This window comes from Aotus nancymaae, unplaced genomic scaffold, assembly GCF_030222135.1.
Source record: "Aotus nancymaae isolate 86718 unplaced genomic scaffold, 86718_ANA_hifiasm-v0.15.2.pri h1tg000001l, whole genome shotgun sequence".
Lineage (NCBI taxonomy): Eukaryota > Metazoa > Chordata > Mammalia > Primates > Aotidae > Aotus > Aotus nancymaae.
This window is the reverse complement of record NW_026988412.1, coordinates 1,374,817-1,400,317: the sequence shown is the minus strand read 5'-3', so window position 1 is coordinate 1,400,317 and position 25,501 is coordinate 1,374,817. Positions and strand designations below refer to the sequence as shown.

General features: G+C 51.6%; 1 protein-coding gene across 2 annotated transcripts in view; it reads left to right on the top strand.

Annotated features, from left to right (window-relative positions):
• SYNDIG1 (synapse differentiation inducing 1) overlaps nucleotides 1–23,080 on the top strand; it is a 200,888-nt gene extending 177,808 nt beyond the window's left edge. For both annotated transcript variants that reach the window (XM_012468651.3, XM_064376336.1), the window contains exon 4: nucleotides 21,847–23,080. In XM_012468651.3, the coding sequence (XP_012324074.1) occupies nucleotides 21,847–22,005 (159 nt within the window). In that variant the 3' untranslated portion in view covers nucleotides 22,006–23,080. The remainder of the gene's footprint in view (nucleotides 1–21,846) is intronic.
• The last annotated feature ends 2,421 nt before the right edge of the window (nucleotides 23,081–25,501 follow it).

The window sequence follows — 25,501 nt, the reverse complement described above, 5'->3', positions numbered from 1 at the left end:
TCTTCCTCCCTGAGACCTCCATGCTGTGGGGAAGCCCAAGTCACGTGGAAAGGCCGCTCGTAGGTGTTCTGGTCAGCAGGGTTAGTCTCTGAGTTATCTCAGCCCAGGCACCAGATATCTGAGAGAAGTTACACTGGACCTCCAGATCAGCCCATCCTCCAACTGAGTACTGAGGAGCCAAAGAGTGCTGAGTGCTGCTTAAATTCCTGGCCCCAGAATTCATGAGCACCCAGTGGTGGTTGTCTTAAGCCACTGGGGTACTTAGCTACAGAGCAATAGATCACCAGAACACTCACTACTTTGTCCTAGGTACTGTTCTAAAGACTGGCATATATTAACACCTTTGTACTCTCAAACACCTCATGACACAGTGACTTATTATCTTCAGCTTACCGATGAGGAAACCGAAGCACAGAGAAGGAAAGAAACCTGTAGAAAGTCACACTACAGTGAAGCAATGGGTTTGACACCAGTCAGTCTGACCCTGGAAAAATGCTTTTACGTGAGCAAAAATGCTTGAGAGGCACTTTAGGAAGGAACTGTTAGAGAAATTAAAGTTACCAAGCCGTGCCTCCTGGGATGACACGGTGGCACGCTGCTCTCTCTCCTGGTGGTGAAGTGAGCCCCCTGTTAGAATGAGGAAGCCAAACTGTCCTTCAGGATCTTGCCACATTCCCGGTAAAACACCCTTGTTGATTACCTTTTTCATAATTATTTCAACGGGAAGCATCTGCACCCAGCTAGGCATAGATAACCTGAGCAGGAACGCAGCTTATTTACCCACAACTTGAGATGAGCAGACCAAATAGCTGGTTTCCTGTCCGTCAGACGAAGCCCATGCTGCCAGGCAGGATTAGACAGGATGCTGATGGCTGCATCGGTGCCATCTGTTCCTGTGGCTGTGGCTCGCATTGAAACAGCTCGGAAAACCAGCACAGGGCTCCAGAGAAAAGCGGGAGAGAGGGCAATGGAGAGGGATAGAGGGACGTGAGGGGGAAGACCACCTCAGTGTGTGCGGTGAGCTCTCAGCCTTGAGCCCTCTGGCTAACCCACTCTCTGGACCAGCAGATGATCCTGCTGCCCCTTCACCTCACCAACTGCAGGTCTGTACCCAGGCTAAACCTGGGCTGAGAGAGGAGGAGGCTGGGCTAGAGGGAGCCTCATACCACAGGTATGTGTAGCTACAATCTGATTAATCTTGTATTCACAGGCTGATGCTCAGCAAATCTCCATTTGATGTCATCTCAGCAGTCCTAGGAACCAAAATATTCAAATCTTGCTTCTCTCCTCCCTAACACTGGACTCTGGAGAGAAAATGTGTTGCTGGCCAACTACAACAGTGGCTTGCAGGAGTCAAGGCGTCCTTCTCACCTGGATAGAAGCCAAGCTTGTGCTTTCCATGGGAGTGAGATCATGTAAACTTGTCCCACACAAAGCCGCTTCCATCTACCTGGAGAGGGGAGAGCTGGAGCATGCGCTTGTCCAGGCAGCCCTCAGTTCACATGAGCCCCTCTTCAGTCAGACTCCATGTCAGGGTAGAGACCTGCCTTTTCAAGTCCAGCATCTCATTTTGAAGCCCCACAGGCAGTTCTGAGGAAGCCATGCATGTCCCTCCAATGCCTAGAGGACTGTCGACAGAGCTGGGGACATGCACACATTATGGTATGCAACACTGCTTATACACATCGGTGATTCCCCAGTTACCGCTCTAGGGCGCTTAGGGGTTTGTCACCTCCAAACCTCATGTTAATTTTTTTTTTTTGAGACAGAGTCTCGGCTCACTGCAACCTCCATCTCCCTGGTTCAAGTGATTCTCCTGCCTCAGACTCCCGAGTAGCTGAGACTACAGGCTCGCAGCGCCATGCCCAGCTAATTTTTGTATTTTTAGTAGAGACAGGGATTCACCACATTGACCAGGATGGTCTCGATCTCTTGACCTTATAATCTGCCCTCCTCGGTCTCCCAAAGTGCTGGGATTACAGTCGTGAGCCACTGTGCCCGGCCCTCATGTTTAAATTTGATCCCTAGTATGGCAACATTCGGAGATAGGGCCTGGTGGGAGGTGTTTGGGCCAAGGGAGCAGATCCATCATGAGTAGATGAATTTCCTCCGTTGGATGTGAGGGAGCTCTCTCTATTAGCTCCTTCAATAGCTGGCTATTAGAAAGAGCCTGGCACGCCCCACTTCCTCTGTGACTATGTGGTCTTTGGGCGTGCATGCCGCTTTCAAGGTTCTTCCACTTTCTGCGGTGAGTTGAAGCAGCCTGAGGGCCTCACCATATGTAGATGCTCAGTCTTCTTTTTTCTTTTCTTTTTTTTTTTTGACAGTCTCACTCTGTCACCTGGGCTGGAGTACAGTGGTGAGATCTCAGCTCACTGCAGCATCCACCTCCTGGGTTCCAGTGATTCTCCTGCCTCAGCCTCCTGAGTAGCTAGGACTACAGATGCACGCCAACACTCCCGGCTAATTTTTGTATTTTTAGTAGAGTTGGACTTTCACCATGTTGGCCAGGCTGGTCTCGAACTCCTGACCTCAGGTGATTCACCCACCTCAGCCTCCCAGAGTGCTGGGATTACAGGCGTGAGCCACCGTGCCTGGCTGATGCTCAGTTTTGAATTTTCCAGCCTACATAGTTATGAGCCAAATAAACCCATTTTCTTGATAAACTATTTAGTCTCATGTGTTCTGTGCCACAAAATGGGCTAAGACGGGAACACTCACGTAGTCTTTTGAATCTTTTTCTTTTGAGTTCAATAAGAAGGAATTTCCTATCTTTGCTCTGGAATTCATTCCAAACAAGCAGATTCTTGTTAGCTTGCACCTGACAGTCAGCACTTCGTTAGAAGTTCTAAGTAAAGAAGTCGATGTAGTCATACTTACAATTTTGCATCTTGCTCCCAGTCAGGGAACCCAGGGAGCTAAACAGTGGAGGAGCATATGAACACATAGGCAGGGTAAATGGCAGCACTTTCTCGATGGCTCAAAACCTGTTTCCCCAGAGCTGACACAGGGCAGTGCATGTGGCAGAATCAGGGGAATCTGTTTTGGGTACATCTGCCGTCAAGTCACGCTTCAGAGTCAAGTTCCTTCTCAGTAGAAAAAGAAAAAGCAATATTATAGGAACATCCTCTTAGAGCCAGACACTTTTTTGGGGATGGATTTCCCGAAGTGCGGTGCAGGGGATGTGGGCTCACAGGCATCTGTGGGAAAAGAGAGGCATTTGTCAATTTTGTACGGAAATTTCAGGATAGCCCTGAAATAGCAGCTTTCAAGGAACCAGATGGAGCAGGCGACACCGTGATACATTTCAGAGAATAATCCCATTTAAGAAGGCCCAGAAAGCTGGAACCTGCTTTGCAAAGAGATGTGCCCTTTCTCATTTAAGATAAAAAGCTCAGGAAATGGATGGACTTTTTTCTAGCAATTAGATACATGCAAGGGAGTATTGTGAAAGGCTGGGGACAGACTGAGCAGCATGTTAGTCAGCCTGGGCGGCTGTCACAGGTTCCCATGGACTAAGTGGTTTAAACAGCAGCCTGGGTGGCTGTCACAGGTTCCCATGGACTGGGTGGTTTAAACAACAGCCCGGGTGGCTGTCACAAGCTGCCGTGGACTAGGTGGTTTAAACAGCAGCCTGGGTGGCTGTCACAGGTTCCCGTGGATTAGGTGGTTCAAGCTGCCGTGGACTAGGTGGTTTAAACAGCAGCCGTCTGTTCTCACAGCTCTAGAGGCTGGACTTCTGAGATCAGGGTGCCAGCATGGTCAGATTCTAGGGAGGGCTCTCTTCCAGGCTGCAGATGGCCCCACCTTCTCCCTGTGTCCTCGTTGGTTTACAGAGAGAGAACTCTTGTGTCTTCTGTTCTTAGAAGGGCACTCATCCCATCCTGGGAGTTCCGGCCACATGACCTCATCCAAACCTAGTTACCTCCCAATGGCTCCACCTTCTAATACCATCTCATTGGAATTAGGGCTTCAGTTATGACATTGGGGGGTGGGGTGGTACACACACATGCAGTTCATAGCAGTTTGGCTCACAGACATGCCTCTGGGCAATGAGGAAGCAAACTCAGCTTCATTGAAGCCCCTCTCTTGAAGTGGACACTTTTCCTTATAAGAGAGGAGATCTGTGCAAGTTTATGATCTACTGTCATTGCCCCGCAGGGTGTGTCCTGGTGTCACCAAGGATCTGAGGACATACAGAGCACGTGGCACCTTCCCAATATGTCCATTGCAACCACCCCATCTTCATTTCATTTGACTGTAGAATACATTCTGAGGCCTGACTTCCTTTGCCCACTATGTCATCACACAGTTGGGGTTAGTTCAGGTTGGGAACTCTTGCAGAGGAAAATAAAAATAAATTGATGGCCCCTGAAGGAGTGGAACTAGGAGATGCACACCCCTGGTTGCTACCATCCAGTCTGAAAGCAGGGAGGCTGCAGGGAGAGGCCAGAAGGGCCAACAGTGAGCCCAGCATCAGCCTGGCTAGGGCTGCTTCCCTGCTGAAGAAGCAAACAGTTTTTGGAAGTTCAGATCCAATTCTGCTAAGCAAGCGGTCTTAGAAAGAGCTGAGTTAGAAACGAGTGCCCAAGCCAAGTGCAGCAACACAGAGGCCAAGCCAGAGCAGCCAGATTCCATCTCAGCAGTCAGCATTGGGATGCTAACAGCTGGTGGGGGCTGGCGTCTGCAGAGGACACTATTGCTGTATTCATGTTACCAGCATGCTGCTTGAATTTCTGTTGGAAAAGGTATTGATTGTTATTATTCAGTTATTTCCTGGATAAACCCTTCATTCATGTCATCCGTGTGCAAGGTGCTATGTTAAGTGGTGACAAAAAGTGAGCAAAAAGGCAACCTCTGCTCCCTCGGGGCTTATGGTCTAGTGGGGAAATGAACATTCACTTAGTAACAGCCATGAATGGTAAGTTCTATGAAAGTATGGTGCAGGGAAGCATGACCCAAACCAGGAGCCAGGGAAGCCTCCCCCAGGGACTCAATGCTTGTGCTGAGATCAGGAGACATCCTGTTGAGGAAGTGATCAGGGGCCCTACAGCTGAAGGTGAGCCACCTGAAGTAACAGATCTGCTTTGGGTGGATGATCAGCTGACCCTCATTTTATGTTTACCCCCCTCATTCAGTTTATCATTTTCTTTGGCGGTTCCATGGAGATCTAGGATTATTTTTTTTTTCTCCTGCTGGAAATCTGTGAGCTCTAGCTTATGAAATTGTCATCATCCTTAGAGACCTTCTTTGTGTTTTACTGGGCTTGGGTGCTGGATCCATTTATATTTTAATTTCTCAGCAGGGCTCTTGCACACATGTATCTGTAAACTCAGGGCCCATGTCTACAGTTAGCTAGCCCTGAGGTCTGGATTGCTCACTCATGGTCCAGGACAGACACGAAGGTGGTGACTGGGGAGTTTCTAGTCCTCTCTCATGGAAAGAACTCTTTGAGGCTATAGGATTTATGCACGGATTCTTCCCTGACCAAACACCATGTCCTGTCTCCACTCAAAGCGTTAGAAACTCAGCCACACACCCTCAGTCCTGTCTCCTGGAAGTGAATTACCCATGGGCTACATGGCTTCTGTGCCTTCTCAGTGAAAGGAGTCATCCGTGTCATCCCGGTTGGCCATCTTGCTGGAACGCAAGACCTATCACACTTCATAGATAGACACCAATGATGGTACCAAATGTAAAAGACTTTATTTGAAACAGGAAAATATTAAAATAGAGCATGCAAACAAAACTGATTCAAACGCAGGCAGGTTGCTCCTTCTGGCCTCCATTCATCTTTCATGTATTTTGTGCAACAAACAGATGGATTGTATGGGCATGGGAGGGCCACCAAACACTGCCCCCCTGTGTCAGCCAGGCCCCTGGGTCACTGTTGCCCACTAACCCAAAATATGGGTAGCGTGCAGGCAGCAGGGCACTGGATGTGGCTCAGAAAACAAGTTCCACTCTGTGAGTGCGCGTCTGTGGCTTACACTTTCTCTGTCATCGTTTTCTCATCTATAACGTGTCATCCTGACCAGTCCCCAAGGCTGCTGTGAAAGCAACCTCATAAAATAGTGAACCAGCTAGAAAGTAGTGTTTGTACAATACTGCGTCTGCCTTCCAGGAGGCACCACGCTTATAAACAGAAATCTGCAAGTTTGCCAGCCGTGCTAGGAATAAGTGGCCCATCCGGTCTGCGCTGAGCCCTTCCGCCGCAGCAGGCTGTCCGTCCTCAGTCCACACGGCGTGCGTCTGCCTGTGTGCTCCTACGCAGTCATCACGTACATGGGCAGCACCGTGGAGCCAAATGAAACAAATGGTTTGTGGAACATTTACATCCCTTTTTTTTTTTTCACTTGAATTAAAGAAGATTCAACCCTGTATGTTGTACAAATTCTCCAGGTGAGAAAAAGATCCCGCTATTTACCATAAGCACTGGGCCTTAGAATTCAGAGCACCAGCCCAGCTTCCCATCTGGGACCGCGTTTCCAGTGTGCTCTTGCCAGCTGTCATGGTTCTGTGGTGAGCTTGGAAATGGACTGTTTCATCATATGAAAACAAATGTGCGTTTCTTGAAAATGCAGTGTATCTCTTGTACTTCTTATAGCTCCCTTCTGGCTCCCAAAGGCGCCCAAGGGCCAAGAACCACACAATTTTTCTTTTCTTTTCTTTAATAGATGGAGTCTCACTCTGTAGCCCAAGCTAGAGTGCAGTGGCGCGATCTCGGCTTACTGCAACCTCCGTCTCCAGGGCTCAAGCGATTCTCCTGCCCCAGCCTCCACAGTAGCTGGGATTACAGGTGTGCACCACCATGCCTAGCTAATTCTTTCATATTTTTAGTAGAGACGGGGTTTCTCCATGTTGCCCTGGGTAGTCTTGAACTCCTGAGCTCAGACAATCCACCTGCCTGAGCCTCCTTATATTCATATGTATATTTGTTTGTATCGTGTTTCCTTATCACTTCAGCTTGTCTGTGTTTGCTCGCATGTGTTTACTCTTAAGGCCAACGCTCTTAAATTTACCTATTTTGTTTCCCTGCAAAGAGACTGACTGTAAGCATAGACCCCTACCAGGGCCAGGCCCCAAATATCATCTTAGAACCGTGGCCACAGACTGTGCTCACTGTCGATGAAGACCACAAAAAAGTCGCAAATGTCCCTCTTGGTCAGAAAGGGGATGAGGCAAGAAATTGTGGGTTAATCGCTATAAACTTCTCCACCAAGAGCCTATCTAAATTTCCTGAAGTTGCAGTCAGTTGCTCCACTGAAGGAGCGGCAAAGGCAGAAAAACGACCACACATGAGCCAAGTTTGTGATTCGATCAGGAAAGCACACATTGGAGTTGTTTTGACGTGTATTTAAAAGGAAATTTACTCAGCTGTGCAGATTAGAAGTCTAATAAATAATGAGCTGGGCACACTTCTTCATAGGCAAAGCCTCCCCTCCTGGGCCGCCCAGGTGAAAGGGGAGTCACTGGAGAAGAGTGACTGTCACTGCAGTACACTAAAGGTGACCGCTCATTTCTTGGCCTGCCTCCTCCGTCCTTTCCCCTTGAATCTGGGCTGGCCCCATTGAGTCACTCTTGAGCAGTAGGACACAGCAGATGTGATATCTGAGTCTCCCGTGGCTGATAACCAGGAGAAACTTGTAGCTTCCACCTGGAAGCTGCCACATTCACCCAGAACCCTGAGCTGCCACAAAGGAAGTTCCCCTAGCGGTGACCGCCACGCTGGGGAGGCCAAAGCGCCAGGTGTGAGTGGAGCCATCTCGGGCACCCCAAGGCAATCCAGACACTGGTGACCCCACATCGGGTGACCCAGTTAATGTTATATGGAGTAGAAGAGTCACCCAGCCAGTCTGATCTGAATTCCTGACCCACAAATTATGAAACAGAATAAAATGGTTGTTGTTCAAGCCACCAGGCTTTGGAACCATTTGTTATCAGCAGTAGGTAATTAGAACAGTCACCGCTCCCCACAGAGGGGTCATCTTTGCAGAATGACGCGTGAGCCTTCAGGTTGCATCCAGAAAATGGGATTGATGCCAGGCAGAGGCGGTGAAAGGGAAGAGTTAACAAGCTGAGGCTCCTCCCTGCAAGTGAGATGCGACGTGCAGCCTAAGACACGCTCGTTCCTAGCCTCTGCTCAAAATTCTCTTCCACCTGGTACCTCCTAATTTTGTTTTCGGTTACCAGGATTCACTCCTTATCCTAGGCTGCCTTACTGAGGAATGTTCACAAAACTTACATGAGCTCCTCCGCTGTAACCTACAAGTCAGAAGGGCCATCAGAAGAGGAATCTGCCTGTCCTACCCTGGGCTCTGGCCCAGGCTTCCGCCTGCTTGTGGTTGGCCATGACTCCAGTAAGTTTAGCAGTTTCCAAGTGACCTAATGTGATTCTTTATTCAGCCGATTGCTATATGGGAAAAATGGAAACATGACAAAGCAATCGGTTGAGACATAGAGCAGGTGACACCAGCGCTGCACCTGTATTCCCTTGGCACTCATGGCTGTAATTGCAAATACCCGCCATGACTCTGCTGGAGGCTTTCCTCCACTCACAGCAGGGTTCCCAGCCACGTGCAGGGGAGGGCCAGAAACAGGAGGAGGTGCACAGCAGGAGCAGCCCTCAAGCAACGGTGGAAGGGACTGGGGCTAAATACTCCAGACTCCTTGCCCCTGGAGGGGAGCCCCTGGGAAAGCTCTTCCAGGTATCTGTATTGGGGCTGACACAGCCACCTCCTGCTCATTAAACCCTCTTGCATCAGCTCCTCTGCCTCCCTGTCTTAATGGCACTTCCTGGGGTCCCCTCCAAGGAAGCTGCTTGCTCCCCTACCCTTGTCTCAGGGTTGCCGCTGGACCCCGCCTAAGCTGGAAAGACATTAAGAACAAAGGGATCAATTTCTAGAGGCACTTGAACATGTGTGTTGTGTCGGCTCCTTCGTAAAATCTTTATTAAGTTATGGTAAAAGAATAAAGTCTGAACCCATGAAGGAAAAGAGAACGGACATGGTGCAACAGGAAACAACGATGTCGGCATGTTTTGAAGATGGAAGCCCACGGAGGACCGGGGATCGCACAGTGTGGCTGAGTGTGCAAGCTCCCGTACAACAGCAGCAGGAATCAGCTGGTCCACTCCACCATCACCGTGAGGAGGCGGGGCTGGGGAACTCCCTGGATGAGGCAAGCCATGGAGAAGACGTCCGCCTGAAGGAGCGTGTTTCTAGGTTGTAATCGGTAAAGCTCCCAGCCCTGTCTCCCATCTTCATGGCTTAGTGGCAGACATTTCTTCATCCCAGCAGGAGACCAGGTGTGTGCTCTGAAGAAGTTCAGTCAGAATGCCTCCAGCCTTGGCGACTCGGGGCACAGTGGGGGCAGGGCAGACTAAAGCCCACAGCATGGTGAGCAGCGGGCCGGCCCCTCCCCTGCCCAGGCCCCAGTGCTCATTAGCCCCCAGGCTCTTACCCCAAGGCAGGAGGTTGGGGGATTTGTCCCTGGAGAAACTGAATGTTCCTGAGTTAGTCTTCTAGGGCTGCCGAAACAAAATCCCAGACCGAGTGACTAAACAGTGGAACTTTAACTCCATCAGCTCTGGAGGCGGGGAGCCTGAGGCTGGCAGGGCTGGACTCTCCTGAGGCCACTGTCCTTCACACGGCCACCTTCTTGCTTTGCCTTCACAGGGTCATCCCTCTGTGTGGTCTGTGTCCCCGTCATCTCTTCCTGTAAGGACACCCTCATGTTGGATTAGGGCCCATCCTAGCAATGCCATTTAAATTTAGTCACCTCTTTAAAGGCCTGTCTCCAAATACAGTCACATTCTGAGGGACTCGGGGCCACAATGTTGGGGGAACAAAATTTCAGCCTATAAGAGTCCCCAGAGAAAGGACCAATGTACAATGTAAGCTGTTGTACAGAAGCTAAAGAAATCTGAAAGACAGCTTGCAGCCTAATCAATACTGTGGGAAACCTCACCAGTTACTCAGTGCCATATATGCAGAGCATCGGATTGGCCTGTTGGTGATCTGAAATGTTAAATAACAGCCAGTGAGTTCCTGACACTGGAGAGCACCTCTACCATGAAGAAAAAAAAGAGAGAGAGAGCCCTGAACAAATGGGCAGGGGTCCGGGGAGGGATTCTGATTGATAGAGAGACAGGAGGTAGAAAAGTAACTTTCAAAAAATCTACACAGTTAATATTTTCAGAGATAATGAATGAAATCAACTTCCTGAAACCAAAAAAGAAAGTTGTATAAAAGCAAAAGCGAGAGAACAAAAAGAGTTATTGAAAATTAAAGAATGTGGTACCCGAAGTACTATCCCATCGAAGGTTTGGAGAACGACTGAGGAAATGTCCCATGAAGTACAGCAGAAGGAAAGAGGTGGATAATGGCAAAAGCAAGCAAGATTTCTCTTGGTTGCTTTTAGAAGACAGAGAGAAAGAAAGGAGTGAAGGAAGAAAGGGAGAGAAGGACAAAGGAAGGGAAGGAAGGAAGGGTGGGCTAAAGAATTTATTGAACATCAAAGCCCTTCAAATCAACATTTGAGAACAGCTGGGTGGCAGAGGATGCGAGAAGGAGCAGTTCCAGAGTTCCAGCAGTGAAGGGGTGTGAAGATGAGGCTAGGCCTGCTGACAGTGTTGAAAGTGAGAAGAGTACGGGGCAAGGCTTTCAGAAGTCCAAGGAAACGTCATTTCCAAAGCGGAATTCTATTCTTTGCCAAACTGTCAGTCAAATGTTGTAATAGAATATGGCCATTCGCAGAGCCGCAGAGGCGCAGACCCGCCACCCATGCACTGATGTTCGGAAAGCTTCCGCAGTGCGTGTTGCAGGGAGTTTTCCTGAGACGAGGCCTGGGATCTAGGAATCCAAATCTGTGACACAGAAGGGAAGCAAAAGGAATTTCCAAGGTGAGGCGTCGAAGAGCAATCAGCTTCCATTGGAGCAGAACACCAGGAGTGTGGTTTCAGGAAACAAGGGTTTAATAGAGTATCTGATATATTTGATTACAGCCTGAAAACTTGTATTGAGAGGGTATTAATGGATGTGGTAAAAACTATAGTAACTGAACCAGAAGGAAAGAGACGTAAATCAGTGCACTTGGCTTGGCGGTGAACAGAACACACGTCGTCAAAACAATGACCATATTAGGGACGAAGGAAAGGAGAGGTGACAAAGGGGGTGGGGACAGAGGTTTCCAAGAAAGCAAACTCTTCATCCACCACAATAGTTGGTCAGTGATAGGTAGCTGACAAATTGATAAATCAAGAAATTAAACATGTTTGACTCCTTAAGAAAGAAAGAAATACCAGATGGATCCACTAACAAAGTTCAAAATGTGTCTTTGGGGAAGGGGCTCAGAGTAGACAAGTATCCAAGACACTGCCGCTGGTGTTTTAGTTTATGCACCTTTTGCCAAGCACTGTGAACATATTCCTTTGATGATAAAAACTATTTCAGAAACTAAATATATGCATACACTTACCGGCAATTCTACGCCTGGCTATGTAGCCAGCAGAAATACGTCTATATACTCATTTTAAAAAAAGACAGGGAAAATGTGGCACATATACACCATGGAATATTATGCAGCCATCAAAAACAATGAGTTCACGTCCTTTGTAGGGACATGGATGAACCTGAAAACCATCATTCTCAGCAAACTGACACAAGAACACAAAATCAAACACTGCATGTTCTCACTCATAGGCGGGTGTTGAACAATGAGAACACACGGACACGGGGAGGGGAGCACTACACACTGGGGTCTATTGGGGGGAAATAGGGGAGGGACAGTGGGGGGTGGGGATTTGGGGCGAGATAGCATGGGGAGAAATGCCAGATATAGGTGAAGGGGAGGAAGGCAGCAAATCACACTGCCATGTGCGCACCTATGCAACAATCTTGCATGTTCTTCACATGTACCCCAAAACCTAAAATGCAATAAAAAAAGACTAGAATGTTCATAGCAGAGCTATTCATAATAGCCTAAAACTAGAAACTATCCAGATGCTTTTGCACAGGGGAATGGACGAAGAGACTGCAGTGCATTCCTGCAACAAGGTCCTAGCAAGCGAACGGTCCATCACTGCACACACAGGGGTGAGCCTCACACCCAGAGAGAGGAGTCAGGCACCATCATGCGTGCACCACAGGACCTATAGGGCATTCCAAAGCAGGCGAACAGAATCTAGGCTGTTGTAACTCAGGAGAGTGGGCTCCGCTGGAGAGGAGGGACACTGAGGGGCACAGGAAGGCCTCGGTAGTCACACGGTGCCATTCTTAGTGCCGATGCTGGTTACAAATGTGGTGGGTCTGCACCCAGCTGTGCAGCGATGCACAGAGCACTTCTCTATGAGCGTTTCACTTGGTAGACAGTTGTATGGGAGATATATATCACATTTTAAAGAAGAATGAAGGTCACAGGAAAAGCCAGTATGAAGTGTGTGGCCATTTGTGGCTCTTTGGATCTGAAGAATACGGAGAGTGACAGTTGTCAGTCCCACTGATTCTGGTTATAATTCTGATTTAATAACAGAACATCTCATCACCTTAGGATCCTTCCTGTTCTTTTTTTTTTTTTTTTTTTTTGAGACGAAGTTTGGCTCTTGTTACCCAGGCTGGAGTGCAATGGCGCGATCTCGGCTCACCGCAACCTCTGCCTCCTTGGTTCAGGCAGTTCTCCTGCCTCAGCCTCCTGAGTAGCTGGGATTACAGGCATGCGCCACCATGCCCAGCTAATTTTTTGTATTTTTAAGAGACAGGGTTTCACCATGTTGACCAGGATGGTCTCTATCTCTTGACCTCATGATCCACCCGCCTCGGCCTCCCAAAGTGCTGGGATTACAGGCGTGAGCCACCACTCCCGGCCCCCTTCCTGTTCTTAAACAGCCTGCATGGACCCTGTGACGCCCTGAGGAAAGCAGGTGTGCTGAGGGGTACTGGTGAGGAGGACCGGGGGGCGCTTGCAGAGGGTGGGCTGCTGGCATGGACCCGGATACTCACCTGGAGGAAGGTAAATCACTGTAGACAGCTCCATGAGCAGAGGGCACCAGGACGCAGGTCCGAACTGAAGCCACCCAGACATGGAAATCTACTTCTTGGACCAGAGCTCAAGTGCCCCTCGCCCTCCCCAGGGGCTCCCATCTCTGCTTCGCTTCCTCCTGAGCTCTGCCTGCCAGCCCCGCAGCCCCTCCCTCTCAGGCAAGCTAAGCCTGAGTCTGTGAGAAGCCAAGACCAGCTTCTCCAGTGACACAGTTTGGATGTTTACCCCCTGCAAATCTCATCTTGAGATGTGACCCCCAGTGTTGGAGGTGGGGCTGGTGGGAGGCGTTTGGGTCTTGGGGATGGATCCCTCGTGGCTTGGTGCAGTTCTCGAGATATTGAGTGCTCTGAGATCTGGTTGAGTAAAAGTGTGTGGCCCTCCTCTCCCTCCCTCTCAGCTTCTGGTCTGGCCCTGCCACAGGCTTCCTCCTGCTTCCCCTTCCTCCATGAGTGAAAACTCTCTGAGGCCTCCCTGGAAGCTGAGTAGATGCTGGCGCCATGCTTCCTGTACAGCATGCAGAAGGATGAGCTACTTAAACTTCTTTTCTTAGTTATAAGTTACTCAGCCTCAGGTATTCCTTTACAGCATCGCAAGAAGCGCCGAACACAGCCAGCAAATGGAGTAAATGACAGCAGCTCCCCCCGCCCACCCCCAGCAGCAGCCTGGCACAGCGGCCGCAGTTCCCGTTTATGTTTAAGATGTTGTTATACCGTGATGTCTGTAAATGGAGATCCACAGAAGGGGCTGGCCTTGAGGACAAGGACACTCGGACGCCTCCCTGGGAGGAAGTCCCCTCCCTTGGACGTGGTGATTCAGACCAGCAGGAGGTGGAGAGGGTCGGTGCAGCACCCGGGCAGTGACCCAGCTGTCCTCTGGTGTTTGAGCTGGGTTGTAACCAACACAGCTGGTACATGTGGTTTCATAATCAATCTCCTCCCTGCCATTTAGACCTAACTAACATCAGAAGACTTATTTTTCTCATGACTTAAAATAGAAGGGGTGAGAGGTCATAAAAATAGACCTGGGCCTAAATACATGCAGGGAAAAAAACGTGTGTTTTGGGGGTTGAGTGTGAGAGCCTTTGCCCGAGAAGCCTTCCGTTCCCATAGTTGGTGTCCAGGCTCTTACTGTTCTCGTGAAGAATGTTGAATCTACTTCTTTGTCGAGTACAGCTCTCAGCACCTTGTCAGTGCATGGCAAACATTAGATGATGATAAATAATGGAACCAACCTTTACAGTAACGCAAAGAAGTGTAATCCAGCCAGACAGGTATCGGCACTGGAAAGAAAATGAACTATAAACACCCGTGGTGCTATGCATTTCCGGAGAAGCAGTGCAGGGGCAGCCAGTGTCTTGCGGAAGCCTGGCCCAGATCTGGGGAGGCAGGTGTCCTCGAGGGAGTGAGGACCCCCAGCTGTGCTGGCCCGGTCCATGGTTAACAGGGACCGTGGAAACATCGACCTTGCCCCTAAAAACTGACTGCAGGAGAAACAAAGCAGCCGAGGTAGCCCTCAGAAAGCATCATGAGTTTTCCAAAACCTCAAACAGCTTTGGATATTTTCCAGCCAAAGGACCAGCAAAAGCTGATGGGAAACTCCATGCAGAGAGAAGAGAAATGCCAGCCCGTGGGTCCTGGCGTGTCTGAGAGAGCCCAGAGCCCAGCACTTCAGACACCTCCAGGGTGTCTCAGGGAAAGGCAGGTAGTGACGCGGCAGGGGACTGACTGGAGCTCGGCAGAGCAGACTCTGCCGCGGGGTCACTGAGAACTGGGTCCCTGATGGCCGGTGCCCCTCCCATGACAGACTCCACACGGGAGCTGCAAGGCATGGACCCCTGGGGTAGCGAGGCTCTCCAGCTGTGTCCCGTGGGGGTGAAAGGCCTCCCCAGTGACCTGCAGGTTTCAAGGGGCGTCCCCCTCCCACCGTCACTCCTGCGTCCTTCATCTTGCAGCTGTTTCATTATCTCTACCCAGACATTGAGCTGTGTGGAGTATGACACATAACCCCAATTCGCTGGATGTGAAGTAGATTTTCATGGGGCATGCAGGTGTGGAACCTGTGTCACAGGGCCCTGGGTAGGCCCGCGCAGTGCACAGCCCGGCAACGCCCAGCGCTTCCCTTCACCACCGGATCTTCCAGCGGGCTCCTCCACCTGGGTTTTCTCCCACATCCACACTGTCCAGTGTGGCAGCCCCAGTCATGGGCGGCTGTTCACTTTTCAATCAGTGAAAATCAAATAATATTAAAATTCAGTTCTGCAGTTGTATGAGCCACATCCCAAGTGCCCCATAGATGCAGCAGGTGGCACAGTGAGCAGCGTCTCTGTCCTCCGTGAGCCTCTGCCAGGCTCTGATGTGGAATTTCCCTCCCTGGCTGCTGCCCGGTTCCCAGCTCCTCTCACCCCTCCTTTCCTGGGCTACCCAAGGGCTGCCAATCCCTCCCGCTCTGTCCTGTGAGCGTGGCACACTGCCCGAACTGGAGCCAAGCCCTCCCCGTGCCCTGTCGAGCCCACAGGGCTTCCCTTTAATAGGCGTCACGGGCCACAGAAAGACGCATTGGATATAACTCGCTCCTTTCCGGATTCGCCTGATTTCCAGCTTCCCTAGTAGCTTGTGGATGGCATGAAGCCAGTGACTAGCAGCCATGACCTGGGGCCTGCCTGCATGGGGTTCTGCCCGTCGTGGAAATGTTTCCGGAGAGCACAAGTTGTCCTTGGGAACACCGTGGAGGGAAAGGTTGCCATCCTCATCAGCATGTCGTCATGAATGTCACTCTCTGGGCCCTGTCTGGGCACTGCCAAGTGTGGGCGATGTGCCCGGCGTTCAGCAGAGAGGCTTGCTTCAGTGCTGCGGCGTCCTGAGTGCTGGGTGGAGATGTGAGGGCCGGGCAGGAGCCTTTCCCTCAGCAGCTGTCTGGCAAGGCTGCCAGGAAGATACCATGGAGAAGCTATGGCCCGAAAGACAAATAGGTTAAAACAGCGACAAGTGACGAAAAGGCCTCTGCAGCTGCAGCCAGAACGAAGGGAAAATCGGGGCGAGGTGGGGAGAGGCGGGGAGAGGCCTGGAGAGGCAGCCGGGCAATGCCTGCTATTGACAGTCATCGTTTGCATCTGTGTTCAGAGATGAAGTCAGCCTCGCCTTTCCCTTTCTCTAACTTTTCTTCTCTGGTTTTGGCATCAAGATTTTACCAGTTTTATAAAATGGGTTTCTCTGTTCTCTGTGGATGGTTCTTACCTACTCATTTAACTATTGATAGAATTCATTTCTAAAGTAAGGTAGGTTTTTTCAACTGTATTTCCTTCCAGTTACCGGTCCTTCCCAGAAGTATCCACGAACCTGTCTCCAAGCCAACAGCAGAGGCGACTTGGGCCTGCTTTGTACTGTAGGTAACAGGATGCAGAGTCCGGCTTCTTTGTTCATCACTGTCAGTTTCTCTGGGCCCTGGCAGTGCCCAGACAGGGCCCAGAGAGTGACATTCATAACAACATGCTGATGAGGATGGCAACCTTTCCCTCCACCATGTCCCCAAGGGCAACTTATGCTCTCCGGAAACATTTCCACGATGGACAGAACCCCATGTAGGCAGGCCCCAGGTCATGGCTGCTAGTCACTGGCTTCATGCCATCCACAAGCTACTAGGGAAGCTGGAAATCGGTCTCAGATTCATGACCATCTGGGTCCGTGACGGCTTGTCCTTCTGTCGCTGGCACTCAGTGGGCTTCCAGCGTAGGGTAACCATGAGTCAGGTTCCTTAGAACATTCTTGCAGATGTGTTTGGTGAACACATGAATAATTGTTGGATATTTACGAAAATAAATGTCCACTCGTTTACAGGAGCGGAACTGTTGGTGCGTGATTTACCTATATGTTCAGCTGTAAGAGATGCTGACCATTTCCCCACGTGGTGGTACGAATTTACATCCTACAGGGAGTGCAGGGGAATTTTGTTTTTTCCACTTTCTCCGAGACCCTTCCTGTTGCCTCTTGGCCTTGTCTTGGCCTTGCCGGGGTGTCCCTGTACCGCGTGTTCTAAGCGTCCGGGGTTGGCGTGTGTGCACACACAGCAGGCCTGGCCTCAGAAGCAGGAGCTTCGTCTTCCCTCCTCCTCCCCACTCGCCAGCCATGGTGTCTGCCCCTGGGGGCAAGGTGTGATTGGCAGGGGCAGATAGGGGGCAGAGACGTCACAGTCGCCCCGACTCAGATTGTCGCAGGAGGCTCGCGCTTTCATACGTGGCTTGCTTTCTCACGGAGGCATTTGGCAGGTTCTTCTCAGGCTGACACCTTCGCATCTGCAGCTTCAGCCTGCCAGCACAGGCCCTGTATGCATCCACTTCCCCTCGGCTGGGCTCTACTGGATGGGACCTAAGACCATGTCTGGTCCCTGGGGCCCACCTCAGCCTTTGTTTCCCGCCCAGCCAGGGCCTGGGCATCTCCACAGAGCAGCACCCTCCTGGCCCCACCCCTGAGGCTGCCGGCCGGCCGCTCGCCTTGGGGACTCCACGCAGAAACTGACTGGCCACCCGCCCACAGTGCGTGGAGCCCTGCATGGAGCCCGCAGCCTCCCATGGCAGCTGCTCCCCCGCAGCCTGAGTGAGAAGCAAATGCCTGCCTTCTACAGACCAGACCCAGGCTCAGCACACCGCCAGCCCTTCAGGACGCTTCTCAGCCTCCAAACCCTTTGAGGAGGCACAGGCCTTGAGGCGTCTAAGTTGGTTCTGCTCTCTCGTTTAGAAAATAGGCAAAGACTGCTGGGGCTGGGGGCAGGGAGGTCCATGTCACCGTCCTAGGGCGTGTCTCTTGTGACGTGGAGCCTGGAGCGGAGCTTTCAGCTGGACCTCCTGTTACAGAGCAAGTGAACAGAAGAAAGAAGGAGGGAGGGAGGAAGGAGGGAGATGGAGGGAGGGAAGAAAGAGGGAGGAAGGAGAGAGAGAGGAGGGAGGCAAGAAGGAGAAGGGAGGGAGGAAGAAGGGAGGGAGGAGGGAAGAAGGAAGGAAGAGGGAGGAAAGAGGGAAGAGATAGGAAGGAGGGAGGGAGGAGGGAGGGAGGAGGGAGGGAGGACGAAGAAGGAAGGAAAAGGGAGGAAAGAGGGAAGAGAGAATAAGAAGGGAGGGGGGAAGGAGGAAAGAGGGAGGAGGAAGGAAGGAGGGAGGGATGAGGGAGGGATGAGGGAGGAAGAAGGGAGGGAGGGAAGAGGGAGGGAGGGACAGGCCTTCAGCATGCCAGCATATGCCAAGATACATTATTGGATAAACCAGGGACCTCAGGTGGGCATGAGAAGGGGACTTGGCAAGGGCAGCCTGGACACTCCCCCCAAGTAGAGCGAGACATGGACCCACCGGGAGCGCCGGAAGGAAGCAGGGCCTAGAACCCACTCCCAGACAAGTCTGCCACCGCCACAGGAAGCCACTCCCCTCAGATAAAACCATTCCCCAGAATGTGACCAATGGGCAGGGCGGGGGTTCCACCAGAGAGAAGTGCTGGAGGCTTTCAGCGTTAAACACCACCACCCGTGGAATGGAAATTGACTGCGTCCCTCCACAAAGCAGTCCTTTCTCATCACGAAGCCGGGAGCAACATGACCTTCACATGTGTCAGCAGCTCTCGGTCCTTTGACAGCCAGTTCCTTTGACTTGGCCACTTGGTAGTGACCGTGCCACCTAAGGACGTGTGACCCAGTGGTGACACGAGGTGGCTGGATCTCGGTTCTGATGTGACAACTTCAGCCTAAGCACGTTTGTTCTGGCTGTGCGTTCTCGGCTTGTGTAACCTTTATCTCCTCAGTGTGAACAGCGCCGCACCTGAGGGAGGGGAAGGGGGCGCTTCCGTAACTGTCATTGCTATGGCGCATGTTTACTTTTGCTCTTCAATTTAAAAATCAGGTCTTCTACATATCTTTGCAACTAGGGAAGAAAGAGCAGGTCTTTTAATTCCAGAACCACGGTGCACATATCACACTCCAATGTGAGATATCCGTGGGCTGTGCAGGAGCTCAGCGCCTGGCAGATTTCAGGTTACAGGACATCTCCCTTGGGGGCTGTGTCTGATGCCCTATGGCCAGCCCTGCCAATGGAGCCCTGCTGCTGCCTGCGCTCCCAATGATGATTCCCTGTGCCCTTAGTGTGAAGGTTCTGCCTCTGCTGTGAGCTGAAACACTTTCTCTGAAGAGCCGTCACGGTACAGAAAAAGCACTTTCGGGTCCTGCTGAGCCCCTACCCCCAGCCCACCGCTGGCATGAGGTGCAGGCACCGGACACTGCTCGGAACTTTTCCAACCACCTGCACTTCCATTTTCCAACAAAGGCCAAACAAGAAAGTCACGAACTTCACTTGCAACCTGTTGGAGAAGGGGTGGGGAATGAAAAGCGCAGCCAGAAGAAATAACGATCTTGACAAACTTTTGTGCACCTACACACAAAGTCTTGCCTTCAGCTCAGAGACTCTTGGACTCAGGCCAAGTTTCCCTGCTCTCATGCATAGCAAAAAAGCTTGTCAAAGAGCTGGGAGCTTTCAGCCAGCAGCTGTCGGGATGGAAAGATGGAAACGTGTCTTCCCATTTGCACTCCCTCAAAGGAATGTCTCAGCCACAGGTATCCATTTTCTGAAACAAAAGATTCGTGTCAGGGAATCACCTTCATTAGACCCCGTTGTGTGTTTTGCATATGTAAATGACACCTCTGCCTTGTGGGAGTGGGCACCCCGGAACTCTGGCTTCTATGACACCCAGATGCCGAGTGACATTGCTGAACGCAGCCTGCTTGCTAAGGCTGCATCTGTTTGCTGTTTCTGACACCTCCAGCTATCAGGCCCCTAACACTCTGCATTCCCTAGGTCTCTTGTTAGAGCCAGACATATAAACCTGTGGATCGAGTTCCCCTAGCGTGGAGAATGAAAATAAAGAGCAAATGTGATTCTGAAGCAGACACCAGCTTGGGCATGAGAGCTCTGGTGCGTGTGTGCCCAGAACCTGCAGAGTCAGTTCTGAGAAGTGAGGTCAAGAGGCAGCCCCGTGCCACCGCCTTCCTCCTCAACACCACCAGAGAGACTGGGATTTTGCACCCGTTAGATAAGTATTGCGTTCCTCCTATCCCCACAGAGCCCAGCCCAGGCTCCAGGGAGACCACAGCACACAAGAGAGACATGGGCCCTGCCTGAGGGAGCTTACAAGTGAGCTGGAAGGCAACCATTGCACAAGTGGGTACTCAGACGTGTGAGCCCTGATGAGCTCAGGAAGCCCGGCATGGGTGTTCCCACATGGGTCAGGGAATGCTGCTGGCAGGTGCCCGGGCAGTTATAGGGGCTCCACCTTCCTCTCTGCACCCCTTTGCGTAGCCATGGAGATGGCACTGCGATTGTGCTGGTGACTGTGGTGGGGACACAAAGTCATTACCCTAATGAGCGCCGGCTCTTTGAGTTAGCACTAAGAAAGGGCAATTACAGAAAATTGTGTTCTAGGATGTGGGTGTGTGTGGAGCGCTGCTGCATAAAACAGACGGCTCATCACGACTTCATTCATTCATTCATTGTCCTAGGAGGCTTCCCATTTCTCATCCTCTTATCTCTTCTCCCTCCAGAATTGTCCACAGTGAGCTCTCATGCTCAGTTCCAAGACAAAAAGTTAGGAGAGGAAAAAAATCAAAACTAGCTTTTAAGATCCAAAAGTTACGGGAGCAAGAAGGAAGCCAAGCAGCAGCTGGCATCCCTTCCCCACGGGGCACAGACTTCCAGAGCTCAGACTGTGGAAGATGCAGGTTCACTTCACGAGTCATCTCTGAGTGAGAACCTTTCTGGTCCACTGCAGGGGTGTTGGTGTGTTTGAGCGAATGACAGGTCGACTCCCATACTCACCTATAACACCTAGGAATGTCACTGACCTCAGGTGGAAATGGGACCTGGTAGAAATCTGGCTTTCTGGAGATGGCCAGGAGAGTGAGCTAGGACATTCTGCCAGGGTAGTCCTGACCACAGGGGCCCGCCAGAGGCTTGGGGTCAACCCTCCTCAGCATCACATGGGCTCCTGGGGCTCAGTGCCTTGGTATCACCCCATCCCATCTGCCAAATGAGCCATTTTACTCAGGTGGTCCCCGCATCTCCTCATGACCCCAAGAATCAGGAATTTGATTACACCAACACCCGGTTATGTCATTGAGCACTCAGGAATATAGGTATTAGTTTTACATCAAATGATTTTATTGATGGATGAATTTTACTACTTCCAGCCATGTCCAGGGTGGGGACGATCAGGAAATGGATGACCCACAGCCATGGCAGGCGAGGCAACTGGGGCGGAAGGTCTCAGGTGTCCTCCAGTGGGTTTAGTGATCTTACGCCAGCGTTTCTCTCAGGGAAATGAGAGCTGTCATTGCCTTCCACACACCTCCAGTGGGTAACAGAGATTCAATAGGTAGGAAGAAATATGCTTTAGAACACTACGTGTTATTCAAATAAATGCACCGTTCTTGGGTAGACAGAGCAGCACTGAGGGGTCAGAGCTAGCCCATCCCTCAATACCGTGCTGGAGATCCAGACCCCACACTGCTGAAACTCAGTTGGGCCATTCCCAGGCTTCTCTTATTTCCTTGGGGCCAAGTAGAACAGAAGTCTGTCTTCCCTGCAGTGTGGGAAGCAGCGACAGGCCCCAGTCCCACAGTTAGAGACCTGCCCTGGTCATAGCAGGGGTGAGCACGGCTCACCCTCGGCCTTCTCTGCATCCACAATGCCTTTTTTGAATCAGGTGCCATAGATGAGCCCTCCACTGACTGCTTTTTCCAACTTGCTTACCATAACTTCCTTTTTCTTCTCCAACTCTGCAGACCAACAAAGCTGTGGCTAAGGGGGACTTGCACCAGGCTAGCACCAGCTCCCGGCGGGCCCTGTTCCTGGCTGTGCTGTCCATCACCATCGGGACCGGCGTCTATGTGGGCGTGGCTGTGGCCCTCATCGCCTACCTCTCCAAGAACAACCACCTGTGAGCTTCCTGCAAGCGGACGGGGAGCACCCAGGGCAGGTCTGTGTGGGCATGGAGGAAGCAGACGTGCCGCGTGACGCCGTACAGTGCAAATGATTGCCAAATCACGCCGCGAAGCCCTGGGATTTCCTACCCATGGATTTCTTTTGTTTTTACCCTTTAATTTCACGTTCACAGCACTGTGTAGAGCACCAGACAGACGGGTACTGCTAATCCTTCCAAAGGAAAGCTCCAAAGATCCCAGCCCTCAAGGCTGCCTCTGGATAGGTTCTGGTGGATGAATGGCAGCGTGGCTCTCTGCAGCCTGCCAGTGCCCAGAGTGCCACCGCATTAGCAATATACAAACAGTCCAAAAAAGTGTTTATTTTTTATGGAATACGGTGCAATAGGCAGAGGACAAGGGACATGCCACTCTTCTGTCTGTGGCCCTGATGGAGTCCTTTGTGTCCCCCCGAGTCCACACGCCTTCCCTGCAAGACGAGAATGGGGCTGGGAAGGAAGAGGCGACACCACGGCCGGCAGGACCCCCACTGCACTGCTCTGCAGACCCATCGGCCTGACCCCGAGATGCAGGGCCAGCAAAGCCCAGGACCTGCCTCCATCCCTTTCCCTTCACCCCAGCCAGCCTCGGGATGTCAAGCCACCTCTGGAACATGTCTGCACTCCACAGCTACCCCGAAGCAATATGCACTCTAGGGACCTCGCTGATGTAGGATGGGGAGGCAGGCCACCGCCCCTCCCAAGACTTCTCAAGAAACTGCCCTGCGGTTGCTCCAGAGACTCGAGGCTCTGCAGCCATGAGCACCGCCTGAGCCTAGAGACACGGGCTCCTCCCAGTCACAGCGCTGGCGGGCGTTCACCCCATCATAAGCAGACGCTAGTGATCCCGGAAACGAGATGGGCCTTACTCTGTCGACTAAATGAATAGCTATTTTCTTGTCATTTTTTTAAGTGCAACTCTTGCTTCATGCTGCTTAAGTTACCAGACGAATGCTGAGAAATAAGTAATCACAGACATTTTAATACCATTTCATTGCTGTTTTATGAGTGTTCATTACTTAACAGAAAGTCATCTTTTAGCTTTTTCGCTTAAGACTTTTATTTCTGATGAACAGCTGTCGTTGGGTTTCATTTCTACCTTCCCATTGTGGTTTAAGGAGCCACAGGGCCACCCAGGCCTCCACTGTTGAAACAGCAGAGGGGCCTCAAGGAGGACCCAAGTCCCTGCCACTTCAACGTCCACCAATAAATATGATCGTCCTAATCCCCCCGGTGGCCGCAGAGACCCCCTCTCCAGGACAGTGGCTCCACCTGCAGCACTTAGCAAATCCCTGAGGCCTGAGTCAGCCCCAGGCTGACTTGATTGCTCAGGATGCGGCCTGGTGACTGTAACACCAAGCCAAGGTTGAGAACCACTGCCCTGGAATAGGGACTGTGGGTTTGATCCTTCTGCCTCCTTGACCTTGAACATTTAATATTCTGAAAATTATCAGCACTGTCTTCCTGGGTCAAATTTGAGATCTATCTAGCATTTGTCTCTACCGGAGGGTTCAGCAGGCAGCGTAAGATTTTAACCCTAAGAAGAAGTCAGCCAACAGCCCTGTAGGAGTTAGAGTCACCAGCCATGGAGGGCATAGGTTTAGGGTCAAACCAACCTGGATTTGAATCCCGCTGTGCTACCTTCTAGCTGTGTGATCTTGGGTAAAGATGTACACCTCTCTGAGCTTTGTCTCTAAGAGTGGATAATCATAAGGCCCATGGTGTGGGTTGCTGGGGAATGCGTGAGGCACAGGCCATCACGCCTGGCAGGAGCAGGTGGTCGTGGCTGCCATCGTGAACTTGGCTGGCTGTCCCACGGCTGCTCCGTGGCCCTCCATCTCTCAGGGTTCATTTAACACAAGACATCGTGTGAAACGGGCTTCTGTGTACTTGTCCTGAAGTGATCCATTTTAAGTTCAAAGTGTCCCCGAAGGTGCGTAGCTTTGGATTTGGTGAAGAAGGAGAAGCTGTCTATATATCCCCCACTCATCATCTGTCTACACTGTCACAGTTACCCTAAGTCGGGCCCTCAGTGCCAGGTACTTGACCTCTGCGAGACCAACTGCCCATCTCATTCCAGCCTCTATTTACAGACGGAAAAGCCTCAGTTCGCAGGGGCTTGGCCTTATCTAATCTCAAGCTCTGTCAAGTCTTTCTCAAGGGCTTTACCTGTGGGTGTGAATGTCATAGGTGGGAACAGGGGACAGGGCCAGCTGAAGGCAGTCATGGGGCCCAGCCGCTCACCTGGCAGCTAGGCACAGTGTGTGACAGCCCTGTGACCGGCTTGGCCTTGGTGGCAGGGGAAGTGACTGAAGCTCGTCTTTGGTGGCTCTTAATGACTGCTGTCAGCAGAGCCATCTTCTGAGTGTGCCAGAGTGACCTGTGCCCCCTAAACCTGCCTTATTCCTGTCAGGCCCTCGTGGCATCCACCAAGCACAGCTATGTCAGCACACAGGATCTCACCTCCTCTTCCCCATAGCCCCAGCAGGGAGGTGTTCCCACCTCCTCCCCAGGTGTCCCCACCTTCCCAGGTGACCCCTCACATCCCCAGGCATCCTCATCTCCCAGGTACTCCCACCTCCACAGGCATCCCCTGCATCCCCAGGTGTCCCCACCTCCCCAGGCATCCCCACCTCACCAGGTACCCCCACCTCCCCAGGTATCCCCAGCTTCAGCAAGTGTCCCAACTGACTTGACCAGGTGTCATACCCCAGCTATCCCCAGGGAACTACAGTGGGTTCTGAGGAGAACATGCTGGGGGAGGCCTCATCATTAGTCACCATGCCATCTGCAGCTGCCCCAGACAGGCCACACAGCTAAGCAGGAACCAGGCCCCCTGGCAGCAGGACCAGTCACTCTAGAGCTGGGGCAGGGCTTCCCTCAAATGCAGCCAGATCTGCAAGTAGCCCTGCCCTCTGCGGCAGCCTCTGGATTTAAAATGACCAAGGGAGCAATCTCGCCAGCTGCCGCTCCCACACCCTGGATACCAATGTCAAGTGGAGCCTGCACTGAGGCCACGGCCAAAGCCGCCTCCAGAGCTGTGGCCTGAGTTCAGGATGTGGCCCCTGAGGTTTTGTGGTGTCCCTCAGAGGCTCCTCGGGACCAGCTGAAGTGCCTGTCCTTATGAGGACATTTCTGTGCGTTCCTCACCCCTCAAAGTCCACCTGCAATAGCTGCCACCAGTGCTAGCATCTGTTGATCCAACTTGCCAATAAACTGTTAACTGTCCCTTCAGAGCCTGAGCTGAGGCTGAACCCTTGGAAATCAGGGCCGTCCCAGCTCCTCTCTAGGGTTGCCTCCCTGCCTCTGCTTTGTGGTTTTTTTTTTGTTGTTGTTGTTGTTTTTTGAGACAGAGTTTTGCTCTTGTTGCCCAGGCTGGAGGGCAATGGCGCGATCTCGGCTCACCGCAACCTCCGCCTCCTGGGTTCAAGCAATTCTCCTGCCTCAGCCTCCCGAGTAGC